This window comes from Rhinolophus hipposideros (genome assembly GCF_964194185.1).
Source record: "Rhinolophus hipposideros genome assembly, chromosome: X".
Taxonomy (NCBI): Eukaryota; Metazoa; Chordata; class Mammalia; order Chiroptera; family Rhinolophidae; genus Rhinolophus; species Rhinolophus hipposideros.
Genome location: NC_138046.1, coordinates 20,139,889 through 20,161,107, shown reverse-complemented (window position 1 = coordinate 20,161,107; position 21,219 = coordinate 20,139,889). Strand labels below are relative to the sequence as shown.

The 21,219-nt window shown below is 38.6% G+C and overlaps 1 protein-coding gene across 1 annotated transcript in view; it reads left to right on the top strand.

Moving 5' to 3' along the window:
• The window catches only part of LOC308495358 (transmembrane 9 superfamily member 2-like), a 124,823-nt gene extending 112,161 nt beyond the window's left edge, over nt 1-12,662 (top strand). Inside the window, exon 17 of the mRNA XM_081043406.1 lies at nt 12,473-12,662. Within this exon, the coding sequence (XP_080899532.1) occupies nt 12,473-12,540 (68 nt within the window). The 3' untranslated portion in view covers nt 12,541-12,662. The remainder of the gene's footprint in view (nt 1-12,472) is intronic.
• The last annotated feature ends 8,557 nt before the right edge of the window (nt 12,663-21,219 follow it).

Below are 21,219 nucleotides of genomic sequence, written 5' to 3'. Positions count from 1 at the left end.
GCATCAGTATTCATCAGATATATAGGTCTGTAGTTTTCTTTTTTTGTGTTATCCTTACCAGGTTTTAGTATCAGGGAAATGTTGGCCTCATAAAATGAGTTAGGGAGTACTGTCTCTTCAATTTTTTGGAAGAGTTTGAGCAGGATTGGTATTAGATCCTGTTTGAAGGTTTGGTAGAATTGACTAGTGAAGCCATCTGGTCCCGGACTTTTGCTTTGGGAAGGTTTTGGATGACTGAATCAATTTCTTTACTGGTGATCGGTCTGTTTAGATTTTCCAGTTCTTCATGGTTCAGCCTTGGAAGGCTATATGTTTCTAAGAAATTGTCCATTTCTTCTAAGTTATTGAATTTTGTGGCATATAGTATTGTCCTTAATAGTATTGTTTGATGATCCTTTGTATTTCTGTGGTGTCCTTGATAACTTCCCCTTTTTCATTTCTGATTTTGTTAATTAGTGTCTTCTCTCTTTTTATCTTAGTGAGTCTAGCCAAGGGTTTGTCGATTTTGTTGATCTTTTCAAAGAACAAACTCTTTGTCACATTAATTTTTTCTATTGTCTGTTGTTCTCTATTTCACTTAGTTCTGCTCTGATTTTTGTTATTTCCTTTCTTCTGCTGACCTTTGGTTTCACTTGTGCTTCTTTTTCTAGTTCTTCAAGGTGTAACGTGAGGTTGTTTATTTTTGATTTTTCTTGTTTCTTGAGATAGGCCTGTAATGATATAAATTTCCCTCTTAAAACTGCTTTCACGGCATCCCAAAAATTTTGGTAGGATGTATTTTCATTGTCATTTGTTTCTATGTATCTTTTGATCTCTCCTCTAATTTCTTCTTTGACCCAGTTTTTCTTTAGTAGTATGCTGTTCATTCTCCATGTATTTGTGTTTTTTCCTGCTTCGTCTCGCAATTGATATCCAATTTCAAAATCTTGGGATCAGAGAATATGCTTGTATGATTTCAATCTTCTTAAATTTGCTGAGGCTGATTTATGTCCCAATATATGGTCTATACTTGAGAATACTCCATGTACACTAGAAAAAAAAGTATAGTCTGATATTTTAGGATGAAGTGCTCTATATATGTCAATTATGTCCATTTCATCTAATGTGTCATTTAGGGCTACTATTTCGTTATTTATTTTCTGGTTGGATGATCTATCTATAGCTGTCAATGATGTGTCTAAGTCCCCTAGTATAATTTTGTTTTCATCAATTTCTCCCTTTAGTTCTGTTAATAGTTGCTTGGTATATTTTGGTGCTCCCTAATCGGGGCATAATATTGATGACTGTTATTTCTTCTTGTTGTATAGTCCCCTTTATCATGATGAAATGCCCATCTTTGTCTTTTGTTATCTTTCTCTCCCTGAAGTCTGTTTCATCTGATATCATTATGGCTACACCTGATTTTCTCTGGATACCATTTGCTCAGTGTGTCAATTTCTACCCTTTCACTTTGAGTCTATGCTTGTCCTTGTAGCTGAGATGTGTCTCTTGCAGATAGCGTACGGTTGGGTTTAGTTTTTTGATCCAATCTGGTACTCTGTGCCTTTTGATTGGTGAGTTCAGTCCATTTACATTTACGGTGATTATTGATATGTGAGGATTTCCTGTCATTCTATCTTTAGTTTTCTGCTAAGGCTGTGTCTCCATTGTTTCTTTGCCTTTTTGTGTTGTCTGTCATTTCTGTGTGGTGGTATTCTATGATGTTTCCCTCTGTTTTTTCTTTTAATACAGTATATATTTCAGTTCTGGATTTATTTTGAGTGGTTACCCTTAAGTTTATGTAAAAGCAAGTGTGATATTTAGAGTATTCCATTTTCTTCAGCACGCTTACTTTCTCCTTTCCCATATCTGGTTCAGGCCTTTACTCTCCCCCTTTTTATGTTGCCACAAATTGTCCTTGTTGGTGGTGGTCGAATAGCCACCTTTAGTATTTCTTGTAGTGCAGGTCGTGTATTAGAAAATTCCCTCAGCTTCTGTATGTCTGGAAAGGTCTTTATTCCTCCTTCACATCTAAAAGATATCTTTGCTGGATATATTATTTTTGACTCATAATTTCTCTCTTTCAATAGTTTGAATATTTGGTTCCACTGCCTCCTGGCTTGTAGAATTTCTGCTGAAAAATCTGATGATAATTTAATGGGCTTTCCTTTGTAGGTTACCGTCTTCTTTTCCCTGGCTGCCTTGAGGATTCTTTCTTTGTCTTTGATTTTAGACAGCTTCAATACAATGTGCCTTGGAGAAGGCATGTTGGAATTGAGGTAATCGGGTGTTCTATTTGCTTCTTGGATTCGAGGATCCAATTTTGTCCATAAGTTTGGGAAGTTCTCACCAACAATTCATTTAATTATATTCTCTGTTCCCTTCTCTCTTTCTTCTCCTTCTGGTATGCCCATTTTTCTTATATTGCTCTCTCTGATAGAGTCAGAAAGGTCTTGTAGAGTTCTTTCATTTCTTTTAAGTCTCAAGTCTCTTTCTTCTTCCATCTGTGTAATTTCCACGTTTCTATCTTCGATGTCACTGATTCTTTCCTCCATCTGGTGAACTCTACTACCTAAGCTGGTTATTTTATTCTTACTTTCTTCTGTTGATTTCTTAATCTCCAGAAATTCTATTTGGTTCTTTTTTAAAATTTCAATCTCTTTCGTAAAATGGTCATGTTGTTCTTTGATTGCGTTTCTGAGTTCTTTAAATTGCCTTTCTGTGATTACTTGCATCTCATTGAGTTTTTTCAGAATTGCGATCTTGAATTCTCTGTCATTTAAGTCACATATTTCCATATCTTAAAGTTCTTTTTCTGGAGACTTTTCACTTTCTCACTGAGCTGTCTTGTTGCCTTGGTTATTCATGGCAATTACTGATTTATTATTTCTCTTCCTCGACATCTACAGGAGTGGCTTCTGCAACAGGTTGGTAGGAAGAGGTCTTTCTTTTGTTTCCCAATACCTGTTGGTAGAATGTTTTATTTTCTCTCTGACTACAGCCTTTTTTTCCGTCTCTCCCACAGTAGTGCTATATTTTCTCTGCACTATTCCAGCTTCTCACACAAATGGGTGATTCCCTGGGAAACAGGCTTCTCCTCTGTTAACAGTTCGCCTGAGTCATAGGGCGCCACGTCCCTGTGGGGACGCAGAGAGCTTTTGAAGTTCCAAAGCTCTTTCTGTACCAGATTCAGAGCCCGTATTTTTCAGCAGTTTTGTTTACTCCTGCATGGATCCCCCCAGATAGGTGGGGCCAGGGGCGGTGTGAGTTGTGAGAGGTGGCCCAGAGCAATGGCGGCAACCACCACCACAGCTGGTCCCGCTTTCACAATTCCCTCCACTTTGCCGGAACTAGTTGGGCTGCAAATCTGTGCCTGAGGTCCACAGTTCTCCCTACAGCAAATATCCTGTCCTTTTGATCTGACACTGGTACTGTTCCACTTCTATCACTGGGCAGGTGGGAGCAGGGCAAGCTCTGGGACGGTAGGGAGGGGGTGGGTAGTCTTACTGCCTTAGGCTTCCATTCTCTGTTCGGCAGTGAGGGTTTAAACCACCGTTTTCAGCCTTCTTCCCTCAGTCTTTTCTCCGATGTCTCTGCTGTGAGCGTTGGGTTCAGCTGTGTTATATGCTGCCCCCTCAGCCCTGTGGGGCATAAGCGGGGCCCAAGCAGTCCGAGTTCTTCCCTCTCCCGCAGCTGCAGTAGTTCCGGATGCAGTGAACTTAGAGTACTGAGCTAGGTCTGTGTCCTGCACCCGCAAGTCTCCGTCTCCACACTTTTCCCTTCCCTCCTCTCCCCGCCCTCCCCTCGCGCTATTCTCCTATTTTCGGGTGAATTCAGTAGTGGGCCTCTTCATCTTGCCTGTGTGCTGTGCAGGGAGTCCTTTGTGGAGTTATCGTTGTTTGATTAGTTGTAAATTCCAGGGGAGCTTTACAGAAGCTCACCTCAAGCTGCCATTTTGATGACGTCTCCTGATTCTTTATTTGCATTATGTTTTGTTTTAGATATCAACAAATGAGTTAAAGTCTAAAGAAAATTAATTGAAATAATGTATTTCTGTTTTGATATAATGGACATAAGGTCACAATAACCAATTAAGATCTAACATTTAGGATGCACCCTCTTAAAGTCTAACATGCTGTGTTATATTACAATAATGGAGTTCAGAACCTAATATAAACCTTGGCTGGCATTGCCATTGGGTAGTAAATTAAATATTTTATATGATGGTGTATATTTTAGGCAAACAATAGAAAATGTTTGCATTTAGCCACAGTCTATTATTCTAGAGCAGTGATTCTCAACCGGGTGTATTTGCACCACTCCCTGGAAGATTTAGCAATATCTGGAGATATTTTTTGATCGTCACAACTGGGATGGGTGCTAATGACATCTAGTGGGTAGAGGCCAGGGACGCTGCTAAACATCCTACAATGCACAGAACAGTCCTCTATCACAAATAATTTTCTGGCCCATAACGTCAATAGTGCCTCTGTTAAGAAACCCTGGATGCCTGACCACTGCAGTGTACACCTGAAGCTGAAGCTGAATAATACTGAATGTCAACTATATATACAGTCACGGAATGTGGAGTACAGCATAGGGAATAGAGTCAGTGGAATTGTAACAGCTATATATGATGTCAGAGGGGTAGTAGATTGGTGGAGGGGGGGTTATCACTTTGTGAAAGGTGTAAATGTCTAACTATTACATTGTTTTGTACACCTGAAACTGAAAAGAGAAAAGAAAAAAAGAAAAAAGAAATCAACCCTGGTCTAGAGGAAACTTTTTGAATGTCACTTTTACTTAGGAATTAATACTATTTTCAAAATACAGTAGTCTCCCTTTATCTGCGGGAGATATATTCCAAGATCCCCAGTCGATGCCTGAAACTGTGGATAGTACCAGACCCTATGTATACTGTTTCTTCTATACATACATACATATAATACAACTTAATTTATAAATTAGGGACAGTAAGAGATTAACAACAATAATAATAAAATAGAACAATTTTGACAATACACTGTAATAAAAGTTATGTGAATATGGTCTCTCCCTCAAAATACTTTACTGTACCGTACTTACCCTTTTTATTCTTGTGATGATGTGAGATGATACAATGCCTATGTGATGAGATGAAGTGAGGCGAATGATGTACGCATTGTGATGTAGCCTCAGGCTACTATAAGGGTTACTTGAATCCAAGCACTGCAATACCACGACAGTCAGTCTGATAACTGAGATGGCTACTAAGTGAGTAATGTCTTCCATCCACAAATTTAATGTCTTTTCCATCTTAACTAAGCACTTGCCACACACTGTGGCTATAACCTCTGCACTTTGAGGTGCGACCGCACAACTAGCAGAAATTTCTTTTTCCTTCTGCACAATTTCATGGATAGAAGATTCATTCTTACCATAGACCATAGCAACTTCAGCATATGTTTTTTTCCATTCCTTAGTAAGTCAAGAATTTTCACCTTTTCAATTAAAGGAAGCAATTTAAGGGTTCTTTTTGGCATATCCAAATTGCCAGCATCAGTAGTGTTGTACTTTGGGGTCATTATTAAGTAAATGAGGATTACTTGAACACAAGCAGTGAGATACTACAACAGTCAATCTGGTACTGAGTTGGCTACTAAGTGACTAAATGGTAGGAGAGCGTATAGATCATGGATATGCTGGACAAGGGATGATTCACATCTCTGGTGGGCACGAGATTTCATCATGCTACTCAGAATGGTGCACAATTTAAAACGTATGAATTGTTTATTCTGGAACTTTCCATTTAATATTTTCAGACTGTAGTTGATCGTGGCTGACAAGAACAGTGGAAAGTGAAACCACAGATAAGGTGGGGGGGACTGCTGTGGACTTTTGATCATCTCAAGAGATGATGTTTAGAATCTGAGACTCTGAACCACCAATCAATCTGCCAATTTGATACAAAGAGCTTTTAAAACCCAGAAGAAGTATCAGCCAAGCGCAGAGCGCTTTTCTGTTGACTTTCTCACTAATTGTGCTTTGAACATATTTTTATTTATTAAAAGAAGGTAATGAAGTTTAGTATATTTTGAGACAGTCTACTGTTTAACAGTTTATCACTAAATTAAAGTGAAGAGTCCATGTTCTCACACAGTGCAAAATGAAAGATAGTATACTGAAGGAAAAATCCATTTATCTTAACACATAAATGTTAGCTATTGTGGGATTTTTGTGTTTTATTATACCAAGTTGTCTCTGCCCTATTAAAATTTCAATTCTGAAAGCCAAAATATCTAAAAGGGACAAAAATGTATTAATTCTTAACCAACCAAAAATATTTATTAAGCATCTTTTATGGACTTGGCAATGTGCTAATGGGGGAATATAGAAACATAAGATAAAATACTATTTGTTTTTTATTGATTTGACCATGTGCCAGCTATTTACATACATCTCTCTCATTTAATTTTCACCTACTTGTTTAATTATCATGAGGTATAGGTCACGTTCCTCTCATCGCATGGATGAAGAAACTGAGGCCCAGAGAGATTAAGTGACTTGTTTAAGGTTACTCAGGAAGTGTTAGAGCTAGGATTCAAATCCAGATTGGTCTTATTCCAAAGATCACTCTCTTAAATGCAACTCTATACATCCTCCTCAAGAAAGACGTCCTTTCTTTGAGCTGGGGTCAAGCCCATAACCAAAGGAAGTCTGTGGAATCCGCTCTGTGGTCCTTTATTTGATCAGGCTCTGAATTGGGATAACTAGGACTGGTGCACATAAAGCAACAAAATATTGCTCTGAAGAATATATGTTGAAAACAGAATATCTCAAGCCTTTTCAATGCCTTTTCAGCCCTTGTTTAAAAATAATAGAGGCATATCCTTCCAGTTTTTTCCACATTATTCTAGGTTAGAGGGAGTCAAATCTAGTGTGACCTTTGGAATAATTCCATTACCTCTTCAATTCCAACTCAAAGTGATATGTGTTGTAAGAATAAATAGAGTCCTCTCTATTCTCATAGATATTGAAAACCTCTGTGTCCTATTGTTTTTCCCAGTGCAAGTAGTCACAGACCTATTCTAACTCTAAGCCCAGTGGTAGACAGTGGTCTCCCAGTTTTGAGTATCATACTAAAACATTTCAAAGGAAGCAAAGCGTTTCTTTTTCCCAGAGGTAAACAGAAACTGCATTCTCTGGCATTCTTTCTTTGTTTGTTTGTTTCTGCTTTGTTTATTTTATTCTTTAGATTCCACATATAAGCGAAATCATATTGTACCTGTCTTTCTGTGTCTGACATACTCCACTCAGCACAAGACTCTTCTGATCCATTCATCCATGCTGCTGCAGATGGCAAAAACCCTTTCCCTTCCATGGCCGAGCAATATTCCATTGTTTATATGTACCACCTAATCTTTATCCATTCATCCATCTATGGACACTCTACATCTTGGCTATTGTAAACAATGCTGCAATGAACATGTGGATGCATACATGCCAGTAGCGTTTTGGATTTCTTTGGATAAATATCCAGAAGTGGGATTACTGTTTCCTTCTTGGTCTCTTGTTATAGCCTTTGTTTTAAAGTCTATTTTGTCTGGTATAAGTAGTGCTACCACAACTTTGTTTGTTTGTTTCCATTTTCATGAAATATCATTTTCCATCCCTTTCTGTCTGTGTGTGTCTTTCAATCTGAAGTGAGTTTCTTGTAGGCAGTCTCTTGTAAGGGTCTTGTTTTCTTATCCATTTAGCCCTCCTATGTCTTTTTATTTTATTTTGTTTTATTTTACTGGGGAATATTGGGGAACTGTGTGTTTCTCCAGGGCCCATCAGCTCCAAGTCATTGTCCTTCAATCTAGTTGTGGAGGGAGCAGCTCAGCTCCAAGTCCAGTCACCGTTTTCAATCTTCAGTTGCAGGGGTGCAGCCCACCATCCCATGTGGGAATTGAACCAGCAACCTTGTTGAGAGCTCAAGTTCTAACCAACTGAGCCATCTGGCCACCCCCAACTGTGTCTTTTGATTAGAGCATTTAATCCATTTACATTGATGGTAATTGTTGATAGATAGGTAGCTATTGCCATCTTGTTATTCATGATTTTAATATTTAATTTTTTCCATATTAAAGAAGTCCCTCTAACATTCCTTGTAATATTGGTTTGGTACTGATGAATTCTTAGCTTTTTCTTGCTGGGAAGCTCTTTATCTGTCCTTGGATTTTAAATGATAACCTTGCTAGGTAAAGTAGTCTTGGTTGTAGGGCCATGCTTTTAACCATGTTGAACGTTTTTTGCCAGTCCCTTCTGACCTGCAAAGTTTCTGTTGAGAAACAGCTGACAACCTTATGGGGGCTCCCTTATAAGTTACTAGTTGCCTTTCTCTTGTTGCTTTTTGGATTCTCTCTTTGTCTTTAACCTTTGCCATTTTAATTATAATGTGTCTTGGTGTGGCTCTGTTTGGGGTTCATCTTTTTTGGAGCTCTCTGTGCTTCCTGGATTTGTACATTTATTTCTTTCATCAGGGTAGCAAAGTTTTCTGTCATTATTATTATTATTATTTTATTTTATTTTATTATTTTGTTTCAGGTGCACAAGACAAAGTAATACTTAGACGTTTACCATTTATATCCCTCATACTGTGTGAACCCCCTCTCCCCATCCACTATCCCTCTGACATCGCACAGAACCATTACCATTACACTGTCTCTATTCCTAATGCTGTACTCTGCTTCTTGTAAGTATATACATATATATATATATCTATATATCTATATATCTATATATATATATATATATATATATACATATATATATGTGTAAAATTATAGTTGACATTCATTATTATTCAGCTTCAGGTGTACAGTGCAGTGATCAGGCATCTACATTATTTTAAAATAGGTTCTCAATCTCTTGCTTTTTCTGTTCTACTTCTGGTACTCCTATGATGTGAATGTTGTAACACTTGATGTGTTCCAGAGGTTTCTTAAACTATCTTTTTTTTTTTTTTTTTGGATTCGTTTTTCTTTTTGCTCTTCCAATTGAGTGTTTTCTACTATCTTGTCTTCCAAATCGCTCATTTGATCCTCTCTTTCATCTAGTCTGCTGGTGATTCCTTCTAATGCATTCTTTGTTTCAGCTTTTGTATTCTTTGCTTCTGACTGGTTCTTTTTTATGGTTTCTCTGTCCTTTTTTGTGCTTGCTATCTCTTTGTTGAAGTTCTCACTAAGTTCCTTGAGTATCCTTATAACCATTGTTTTGAACTCTGTCTCTGGTATATTGTTTGCCTCCATTTTGTTTAATTTTTTTTCTGGAGTTTTCTCCTGTTCTTTCATTTGTGAGGTATTTCATTGTTTCTTCACTTTGGCTATCTCTCTGTGTTTGTTTCTATGTATTAGGTAGCACTTCTGTGTCTCCCAGTCTTGGCCAGGTAGCCTTATGTAGTAGGTGCTCTGTGGGGCCCTGGCACAGTCTCTCTGGTCACCTGTTCTGGGTGTTCCAGGAGTGTCCCTTGTGTGGGTTGATTTTGCCCTCCTATTATAGTTGATCCTTTATTGCTATGGGTATGTCAGTGGGTGGCATTTGTCCTCAAGCTGAATGGTGGGGTGTTTGGCCACATCTACAACTTCTGGCTTGCTGTGCAGGGTGGCTGACCCCACTGAGTGGGGATCACCCCAGTAGGCCATGGTGCCTGTTGAGACTGCCCTTTGTGTGTGCTGCTTGTGGGGCTAATTGGGCAGTGCTCTGCTGTGGTCTGAAGCCAACCTCCATGTATGTTGGTTCTGGAGCTTCCTGGGAGGGGTTGCAGTGCCGGCCCAGATCACCCGCAGCCTGTGACTGGCCAAGGATTATGTATAGGGGCTACAAAGTGATCCACATTTGCTTGCTGCCTGTGCTAAAGTTGGAGGCACATGGGAGATACCTGAGGATGGCTGTCACCAGTACTGAGCCTGGTGTAGCTCCCCCAAAAGCCAGGACACCCTGAGGCCTACTGCCACCTGCAGACTCCCTTAAGGTTCAGCCACTGATGAAGCCTCATACAGTATGCGAGTTGCATGAAGTCGGATATCAGGGAGTCATGAGTGGGAAGTGTTGTGGTAAACAGGTTAATGTAGACTATGGTTTGGTGCGAGTGCTGAACCAGGAGCTACTCATCATGAGTCTTAGAGTACATTGAGGCTAGTTGCCACCTGCCTGGGGCCCATGGACTCTGATAGTTTTCCAAGAAAGAGTGCAATGCAGGTGAGGTTGGCTGCTCATTGAGGAAGTGCCTCTGGCATTGAGGAAGCTGGGTGAGACAGGATCCCAGTGGAGGTCACCAGACCAATTCAGATTCAGACTTGGCTATGGTGGGGAATGCTCTACACAGGAAAGATGGCGCCCACCTGCCAGCTGGATGGGAGAAAGACCCCACACAGGGAAAATAGTGACTATCCTCCAGCCTTTGCCCCGAAGCCTTACACCTCAGTCTGCCCCCCATATTCCTCTGTTGTCCCTGGAGTTACTGTACCTCCACCAGAGTACACAATGAGTGCCTGGGTGTGAGATAGTCTGTATGCAGGCCGTTTGAGAGGATGTCTGGTTTCCCACAGCCTTCCGTCCCACCCAGATGGTCGGAATCCCCACTGTTTTTCACAACCAGATGTTGTGGGGGCTCCACTTCCTGGCACCAGGACTCTGGGCTGGGGAGCCTGGTGTGGGGCTGGAAATCCTTGCTCTTCTGTGGAGAACCTTTGTGGTTGAGGTATCACTGTTGATTCTCAACCACCACATAGGGTTTTGGGGCTAGCCTGTTTCATATCTCTGCCCCTCCTACCAGTCTCAATGTGGCTTCTTCTTTATATCCTTAGTTATAAAACTTCTGTTCAGCCAGACTTCAGATGGCTGTCTAGGTTGACTGTTGTATAATTTAGCTGTAACTTCAATGTATTCATGGAAGGAAGCAAGCACATTGTTTATCTATTCCACCATCTTGGATCTTGTTACTTATTTATTTATTTTACCAACATATTACTTTATTTCTTGGTGGTAGTAAATTAATGTGATCTTGTTATTGAGTAATATGCTTTCCTAGATAATTGAATTGTCTTGGGGTGCCCCATCAGACTATAAGAGCTGGAAATCATGTTAGATTTTTTTTCTAATTAAGTCATTAAACTTAATACCATCTGAAAATTGTTTTTATAATATGAACATCAATGAAATCCTATGTTAAAAAAAATTGCCCATCATATCACCTTAAAATACAAAGGTATCTTCTTTTGTCTGTGCTCTGTTATATCTAGTCCTAGGGTTTAAGCTTTTGGAGTATTGGCATTGGTGTGATGCCTGGCAGTTGTTTAAGGTCTGGCTCTTTTCACCTAGCACCGTATTTTAAAGATTGACCCAGAATGCTATATATTCTTCATATTTGTCTTTTAAATTTTATTTTTAATTTTTATCAATTTATTTAAAATTATAATAGACATACAGTATTATATTAGTTTCAGGTGTATAACATAGTGATTCAACATTTATATATCTTAAAAAGTGATCACCACAATGAGTCTAATACGTATTTTTCATTTTTGATGACTATTTTATTTCATCGGACACTTAGTCCTTGGTTTAGCTTGTGACCTATTTTGGGGCATTTGGTTTGTTTGTAATTTTTCAATATTATAAATCACAGTGTTATGAACACCTTTTCTGAATGTAAATTTTTTCTTCTGTGGGAAGGATAAATCCCCAGAAATGGGATATTTCTCAATTTATACAATAGAAAACTTTAACTTAGAAAACGTATGCAAAAACTCGTAGACATAGACAACAGTTTAGTGGTTACCAGAGGGAAAGGGAGGAGGGGAGTTCTAGAAGAGGGTAAATGGGGTCAAATATATGGTGATGGAAGGAGAACTGACTCTGGGAGGTGAACACATAATGTGAGATATAGATGATGTATTACAGAATTATACACCTGAAATCTATGTAATTTTACTAACAATTGTCACCCCAATGAATTTAAAAAGTAAATAAATAAATAAATAAATAAATAAAGAAAGAAAGAAAGAAAGAAAGAAAGAGAAAGAAAGAAAACTAATGTATGCTCCAAGTGTTAAAATAAATAGTCCTGCTTTTGCTATGTAAAATGTTAGTGGTTATTTACATTTTCTAAATTGAAGCAAGTTATACGAAGTTTATTGTATTAGAAACTAGCCTTGGACCTCTTTGTATCTTTTTGGAATAGAGAACTTAAGCTACTCATTTTAAATTTTTATGCTTTGGTTAGAGACCTGCAGCATTCAATCAAATGGATTCTCACATCCTTTTGCAGGTGACTGACTGACTCCAGCACTGCTGCTCACGCTCTTTGCTCAGCAAGAGAGCCTGATTATTTTCATTTGATAATGTACAAGTCTTGGGATTTAGAGACTCAGTAGTCCACCTCAAAACTGACATGCTTTGTGTTTTTGAGATAGCTACTTTGATTTTCTATAGTGTCTCGTTAACAAAGATGTTTTTAATTTTATTTCAGGGACGGTTGGGTTTTTTTCCTGCTTCTGGTTTGTTACTAAAATCTACAGTGTGGTGAAAGTGGATTAAAGAAAGTTCCCAAAGGCTTCCAGGCACATCACCCTTGCTTTTGAATATCTATATGAACATCTATACAGATATATATGTATGTTTCCAATGATATATTCTAAATATATATCAATTTAAAATCTAATTGTCTGGCCTCAATTTGTATGACACAAAATACTGATTGTATGGGTCAAAAACAGGAAACAGGTTTAGTGTAAGTCATATTTTCCTGAAAAGATACAATAAAAGGATTTAATTTAAAGAAATTAGAGCAAGGGATGCACATTTTAAAAAAATTAAATTGAGTACACTGATTTTTCTGATGAAAGTACTTTTTTCCCTTTATCTTCCTCATTTTCTTCAGTGCATGAGAACCATTGTCAAATAAATCTTAGGTGAAATGTGAAGTTTTCTAATTTCAGTTGATTGTACAAACTATATTACACCTTTGTATCTGGGTGATCGTTTTGGAAAATGTATCTTGGTTTAGCATATAGAGTTTATGAAATACCAGATACTGTTTGCTGACTTATCCCTCAGTTAAATCTGCACATTTCTGGTTGTTGGTTGTCTTTTTCTGTTTGCTATCCTTTGGAAGCTGGGAATGTTCAAGTTTGACTTAGTTGTGTATAGATAACAAATCTTTGGAGTCAATTTTCTTGGATTTATTTACTTCAACTAAACAATAGTCAGGTATCACAACTCCGAAAATGTTGGAAATTTGTATTACAAATATTCTTCAAGCTTGCAGTTTGGGGGAGCAGTCATGAAAATCATATATTTTCTGTGATAAATTTTATTGAGAAATATTGGTCTTATTGAGAAAAACATTTGCAAACTCTTTATACCCTTTAATTCATGAAGATTCTCAAAGCTGTCCTAAAGCTGAGGAGTACTTGTTTGTGTGTGCAGGGATCTAAGAGATGGTGTTGCCCTTGTAGGGGAGATTGGAATGAGGGGGAATAGGGTCAGAGAATTGCATCTTGAAAAAGAGTGGGAAAGAAAGTAGGAGTTGACTAGTTACCTCATGGAAGAAAAGAATCCACTAACCAGTAGTATGCTTTTATCTGCAAGGTGTGATCAAACAATACAGTGAATGTTTAAATAAAAAAAAAATTACAGTAAAAGACACATTGCCATTAATCTCCCTCAAAATATTCCCCCTCACTTTGAACACACTTATCTCATTGTTTCTGCAACTTTCTGAAGCAGTTCTTCAGAAGTCCTCTTTTGTGAGTGTCTTTAGTTGCTCTGTCATGCCTGCTTCGATGTCTTGAATCATTTTGACTTTGGGGAAGAGCCAGAAGTCGCACGGTGCCAGACCCAGTGAGTAATGTGGATGAGAACACACCATAATGTTTTTATTTGACAGAAAATGCCATATACCAGAAGCAATGTGTGACACAGAGCGTTGTCATGATGGATGATTTATGGCACATTTTAAAACACATCTTCTCTCAACCATAGCTCACACCCGAATGACTGCACTGAATAAGTTGAAACTTGTCACACACTGTCAAGGTTCAACGTGCCAGATCCCGACCTTTCGTTGGATGGCACTCGGCAGCAGCATTCCCCATATGTTTGATCACAACAGAAAGGCTCCATGTCACACATCACTTCTGGTTTGGCCAATAAAAATGTTATGGTGTGTCTTCACCCACTTTATTCACCAGATCTGTCACTGCAACTTCTGGCTCTTCCCCAAAGTCAAAAAGACCATGAAAGGTAAACATTTTGAATCAATTCTGGACATTCAGGCAGCCATGACAGAGCAACTAAAGACATTCATGAAAGAAGACTTCCAGAACTGCTTCAGAAAGTGGCAGAAATGATGGAATAAGTGTGTTTGAAGCAAGGGGGAGTATTTTGAGGGGGGATAACGGCAATGTGTCTTTTACTGTAATAAATTATTTGAACATTCACCATAATTTTTTTTTTTTTATCACACCTCGTATATCAAAAGGATCAGAGCTATAACTGGTGGCAAGTAGGCCTGGGGCCTGGAGCAGACTGGTGGGAGAGGGAGTGGCTACAGAAGGTCAAAGGTGTCTCTTGACAGTGAAATGTTCAGATCTTCTCAACCGTCTCCCATTTATTCTCATAATCCAAGGCTGAACCCTAGGCCCTGGCTCAGAGGAGTAGTTTCTATTATGAGATTCATTGAAATCAATTCCATTCTCTTAATACTCACTCTGAACTAAGCAGTACTACAGTGAGCTCCAGGGGACTCTTTTCCCACTGGGTTTGCTGCCTGATAGTTTTATCTGAGTTCACAAGACCTCTTATTTACATTGATGGTAGTAGTTTTCTAGAAAGGCAAATCTATTTCTGTAGCTGGAAAAAGTCATCACCTAGATGGTGTTCATAGGTCAAGGTGAAGGCAGTTGCATGCCATAGTTCTCCTGGCAGCCATCTTTGAACATCTTGAAATGCAGTATGTAAGACAGTATTTTGCTTGATTTTGGAGTGACAAATGGAGCAGGGCACTTTACTTTGAAACTGAGATGAATAGCTCCCTGAGCCTCTGAGAGTGAGCCCATGAATGCCACTTTGGAAGCATGAGGCGTACAGTTCCTCACACCACTGCTGATGAGATTACAAGAAGAAAAGCTACTAGTAGGTCAAGCACATCAACTCAAGAGGAACTAGTGGGCTCTTAGGTTTTTAGGTTTGCTTATCTCATATGTGTCCTGTGATTTCCTATGTCATGGCTAGTGTTAGAGATATAGCCATTTTCTGAAACTGGGGCTTGAGGGAGCATGCACCTGCCTTCCTACTTTATAAACCCTGGTGAGTTGGGGCTGAACTGAGGTGGGTATGGGTGTGGCTGAACTGTGTGGAGGGAGATTTCCTAGCCCTGAGAGGGGCAGGGGACCAGTGGTAGTGACCCAGGTGCTGGGCAGTTGTGTTTCCTAAAAACAAAGGCTATTCACTCCCCTCCCCCTGCTCAAACCTCTTTGCCTTGAGAATAAAGACTGGCACTTGAGAGCCCCACAAACCATCTGGCCCCATTTTTTCGCTCTGCCCAGCCCACCCTCACTTTGAAATTCTTTTCATTCATAGAGGTCTAGGCAAATTCCCCTCTTCCAGGAAGCCCATTAGGATGACTCCCCCATCCCACTGCATATTCTTTATATTGGAATAGCACAGTGTGAAATATTGGATCCCATATATTTCATTCTATTGTGTAATACAGTTAGTTTATCCCGTTTCAAGCAAGAGAAGGGATGGAGATTTAATTATGTGTTTCCACACAGAGCTCTGCATAATAACCAGATACACACATTAAAATTAGACTTTATTTAGCATATTTAAGAATATATCAAGGACAGATTAACAGCACCTATTTAAGAAACACAAACATTACTTAATATTTAGTTAAACCACAAACATCAAACATCAATCTCTGTATTCCCCAAACAGGAGTCCATTATTCCTGTCCATCAACAAAAAAATGTAACCATTTTAGAAAAGATCCCATTAAAACCAACCAATATATGAAATGTCCTTGGGCAGAGTCTCTGAACTACTGATCCATGTAACAAGTATTGATTTATGAATTTGATTGGGGTGTGAAGGGGTTTCTCATCTTGCTGCGGGAAGGAGGATAAAACCCACCCTTTTGTGCACCTGAAGGTAAGTTGTACCAGTGGGAACTTGCCCCAGGATTGCAGTTTGGCAATCCTTTAAAAAGACACTTTTAAATTACAAATGATTTTTTTAAGGAAAAGGAAATTTTTTTTTTAAATGTTAAAACTGTTTACTGACTGAATGCATTTTTCTATTGTTTTCAGTCTCAAAGCAGCACAAAATTTGGTATTAAAGGCAGTTTTAGAAGTTATTTAATGAGGATATATATATATATATATATTTCTAGTTTTAATATTTGTGTTCTTAAAATATAAGTTCATCTGATAGTTCTCTTTTCTTGTCTGATGCAAATACCATTGATAATGATTATAATTCTCAAACACCTTGACTGTGACCCCCAGAGGAGTCCCACTATCTCTTTATCTATTTACCCATCTGTGCTATATCTTATCTTTCAGGTAACCAATGAAACAAACAAACCAAAACAGAGCAGTTGTTTTCTAGTTTTTGGTACTGCTCTAGGAAGGTGGGGATAGTCACAATATCGATCTACTAAATGCAAATCCTGTCAGTTCGTAGTCAGGTACTGGTTGGGTCTTGACAGTACAGTATTCTTTCCATCCTGCCAACAGAACGCCAACAGCCTATCTTGGGGTCTTCGCTCTTTAAGGGGGAAAGGATTGTCTTTTTGATTTTGCATTCTATACATTCAATCAATGGAAAACAGGCATAGCGGTACCAAGTGTGTTGTGGACAACTGCCAGTGAGGACTTCAGCCAAGATGATTAGTTTACACTAATGACCCACCATACCAGAATAAGTTTTTACCTGTCATTATTACAATATAACAGGGATTTAAGGAATGAAAGGTACCACTTCCGGCTACCCCACCTTGGAGCCATCTTATACATCCTGTAGTATACTTAACATAAAAATTTTAAAATAAATACACTATGTTCTATTTCAGCAATTGACCAAAGTGTGGGTCACACAGAATTGTGCATGCATTTTATTAACTAATTTTACATGTCTTTAGTACCTATTTTTGAGGATGACACTATCTACGAATACATACAGTCTAATATCTAGCACCTTATCTCCAAGAACATTTATATTTTATATACAGTTACATCTTACGTCTAGGAGAATTACTACAGAAAAGAATGTACCACTGAAACAGACAAAAATACCAAACTTTTAACATTAAAGTTGTAGCACAGATGGAGAGGGAGGAAATCCACTCAACTTTGAAGCACCAAACTAAAACCAATCTTAATTATGTCTGTGTTTTAGGACGAGAGTCAGTAATGAATCCTCAGACATAGCAAACCTCTTGTAAGTGTACAAGTTAATGTGGTTTCCCCCTGGTGTGTGTACTTTGAGATATGAGAGCTTTGGGAGGCAATGATGGAAACATTTGACTCCTATTGGCAACCTTTATTTACCTTGAGGATTCTTATTCTACTTACCAAAGAGCAATGGACTTGCCAGTGACCTGGCAATCGATGCCCAAGTTCTGTGAATTTTAGCTTTCCTATTTCTTCCTTCAGCCAGTCTTGTTGCTTTTAGCAGAAGACTGCTATAAGCAGGCTGGACATTTGCTATAGAGGAAGAGATTGTCAGTAACTGGACAGAATTTATGACAAGGATTTCTCTTCTTTTTGAGTTTTAGGTTATGGTCTGCTGTTTGCAGCTCATGACTTCTGTCTCCTCATGTCGAAACTGGAAGGGGCTTTGAGGGGGCCAAGAGCACCCGTCTGTCCCATAGAAAATGAGAGAAACAGAGATAAGGAGGGAGAGGGTTAAAAGCCATGACTGACCAGATTTTCTCTCCTTATCTTGGTAACTGGCTCACAGCCAACTGTTCCTTTAATCTTTTGTCTGCTCTAGAAGGAAAAGACATTTTGCTTGGAGAATCCTCTCCTGACAGCATGGATTTTGTCTTAAAGTGGAATAAAACAAAAAAGACATGAGGGAAATCACTTCTTTTGATTGTTTTCCCCTTCAAAATATGGGGAAGAGTAGTTATGAGAAAAAAAATACAGTCCAGTAGTTTAAATTTTTCCTCTCTTTATTTCATCCCAACCACCTCAGGGTTTTATCTTGGCAAGTTCAAATTACCAAATGCATAATGTTTTTCTTCCAAGTGGTGTATTTCAGACATTTTAAAGGGCATTTTGGCAAAGTCTAAGAGCCTAGTTTAATCTTGTAAATTATTCTTCAGATAGTATGAAAAAAATATTTTGAATAACTTTACCTAGCTTAATTGGCTAACTATGTATAAATTAAGGCAATTTTAGGCACCTTATAATTTTATAGGTAAACAATTTTTTTTTTACATAATTGGACAGTAGCTACAGGATTGAATGTGTCCCCAAAGATGTGTTGTATTGGGTGATTTTTTGGTAAGAAATGAGGTGCCTACCTCCTCCTAAATTATAAAATGTCACTTTTCCTTTCCTGTTGAATTTGAAGTAGGAATTCCGTCATGTCTAAATTGGATTGGATTTGGGGAGGAGACCGAAAAGTACCTTTAAATGATGGTCACTCCTATTGTTCTCTTCTCTCCTTCTCTGTTTCCATAGGCTCTCAGTCCCTGTGAATGGTCAGCTCTGGGTTTGGAGGGGATGAATGGGACTGAGTGAGCACGCAGAGCTTCCAGCAAGGGGTATTCTTGAGGGGCCAGCAGGATGGCAGGGGTAGGGGGGAGTGAGGCAGGTGAAGGCAGTGGGCATGACGGCAAGAGGTAGGCAGGGAGCTGGAAGTACAGAGGACTTCCCAGCAGCTGGTATTTGTGGTGCCATAGAGAAGAGGGGCCCTCACATCACAGAAGTCACAGAAGCCCAGGGTTTCCTCCTTATTACGACCTTCCCAAGCTTGTTGAAATTGGTGTGCTAGTCAAAGCACCTGTGACTCCTTCGCAAACTAGACCCTCTATTATTATAAAATAAGGAAATCATTAAATTGAAAATAACATCATTTCAAAGTCTGGTTTATCTGGCCCTGTACTTTAATGGGATTTTTACTGCACATATGAAGTGGCCTTGGCAAAAGAATACATCCTTTAAAAACATTTAGGGAAAGCTATTGCACATGAAGATCAGTGAGGCTAATGATGGCTTTTTTGTGTGTGCTTTCAGATTTTCATATAACAAAACAGTATGTGCAGTAAAGCCTCATTGATAGTGTTTTATTCAAAATAGCACAAAATTTGAAGCAGTTGCTATCACCAAGTTAACTAGAGGCGCTATTGTTCATTCATTAAGGAGAAAATGTCAGCAAAACAGAATGCCCTTACTTCAAAGGTCCTCTTTTCCAGTCTCTTACTTTCAGAAGGTTTTCACCTTTGAAAAACCAATTTGCCTTAAGAATGGACAATGACTCAAATAGGGAAATGAGGAACTTTAAAAAAGGAAATCAGTGTGTCTTGGTGCTCTAGAGAATATTGCGTGTGCTGTTAAATGAACTTACCACACTTGTACAGGTCTGGTTCCATTTTGATTTGGAATTTTGGCAAACAGTTTTCTCTGATACACTTTGAAGGGGTTGAGCTTTAAAAATAAAACAAGAAGTTCAGTTTCAACAAAATATTTGGAGACACTTATGTTTGAAATCCTGTTTCCTATCCAGGTAAGCATTTCTACTCAAAAGACAGGCTACAGCTACCTTGAACTCTTTCAACCATTCAGATCTTCAAGGCAATAGCCCTCCCCCCATAAGAAGATTGGTCACATAGGCCATTCCTTTACCCAGATATCCTTTTGAGGACAGGTCAATAGAAGAGTCTGGCAATAAATTGGTATAATAAGTTTATGACTATTTTTGACTATTTATGACTATTAATTCAATTTATACATGTGGTAGAAAAAAAAAAACAATTGTGCAAGGGAAAACTTCAGCCACCCATGTCTTGTCTGAATTACCACAGGTTCCAAATTAATGGAATTGGAATTCATAAGATTTCAATGGACATATTGAGTTGACAAGTGAGTTCAATATCATTTAGGTCTATCCCCTCTCCTTTCCTAAATTCTGAACATGGCAATCCCAAATTACCACACAGACTTATTCACAGCCCAAATACACTTCTGTTTACCTCTCCCCCTTGAGAAGGTCATGTTGGAATCTGTGAGGAGGAAGAGATAAAGAAAATATAAACAAGTGGGGCATTTATATGAATGAAATTTGAGTTCTAATATATAGACATGGTGATCACACAAGAATGAGTTTAAACTTTGAATATGGCCATCTTTATGTACAACAACCTGATTAACTATTTTTTTCTGATTAACTATTTTTCAACCAAATACTCCCTCCTCTCCCTCCACCCATATTAACATTGGATTTCTGCATGAACAGTTGATTGACCATAGAGTTATTTAATTTGATCTTCATGAGGATAAAAACACTGTCATGACCATGTTATTTGGTCAAGAATATGGTGTGTTCACTCAGAAATACACAGGTAGATCCCTTCTCAAAGTGATTTCAGGGTTTGGGATTTGAAAACTCTTCCTCTGTATTGACCCAAGGGGTAATTTAGATATTTTAATTATATTCCCAAAGTGATATATTTCAACAGCAATAATTCGGATATGTCTGACCTGAATGCTTTGATTTTAGGATTTTGTGGAATAGGTCAGATGTCAGATGCTTGCCAGGTATTGAGAAGCCATCCTGTCTGTTATTTCTGACTCTCTTATCTCTCTCTCTCTCTCACACATCTGCAGAGAGCTTAAAGGCTTTAGAGAGAGCCACAGGTGGAAAAGACACATGGGTGTGCCTGGAGAAAGGAAAATGTTTATCTTGCCTTACTTGCTCCCATGTGGAGATCATATTTCTTGTCTATGATCTCATGGACACTAAAAAAGATTTCTAATGGGCACAGCACTCTTGATAGTGATTGTGAGTTTTGTAGGACTTTGGCGATTTCTACGGGAATTTCTTTTTCCTCTCTCTCTCTCTCTCTCTCTCTCTCTCTCTCTCTCTCTCTCTCTCTCTCTCTCTCTCTTTTCTTTTTTTGAAATACTGCTTGACCAAAAAGGCCTATTTGGAATCCCCCCCCCCAACACCACCACCACACACGTGACAGAGGAGATTGGGAGG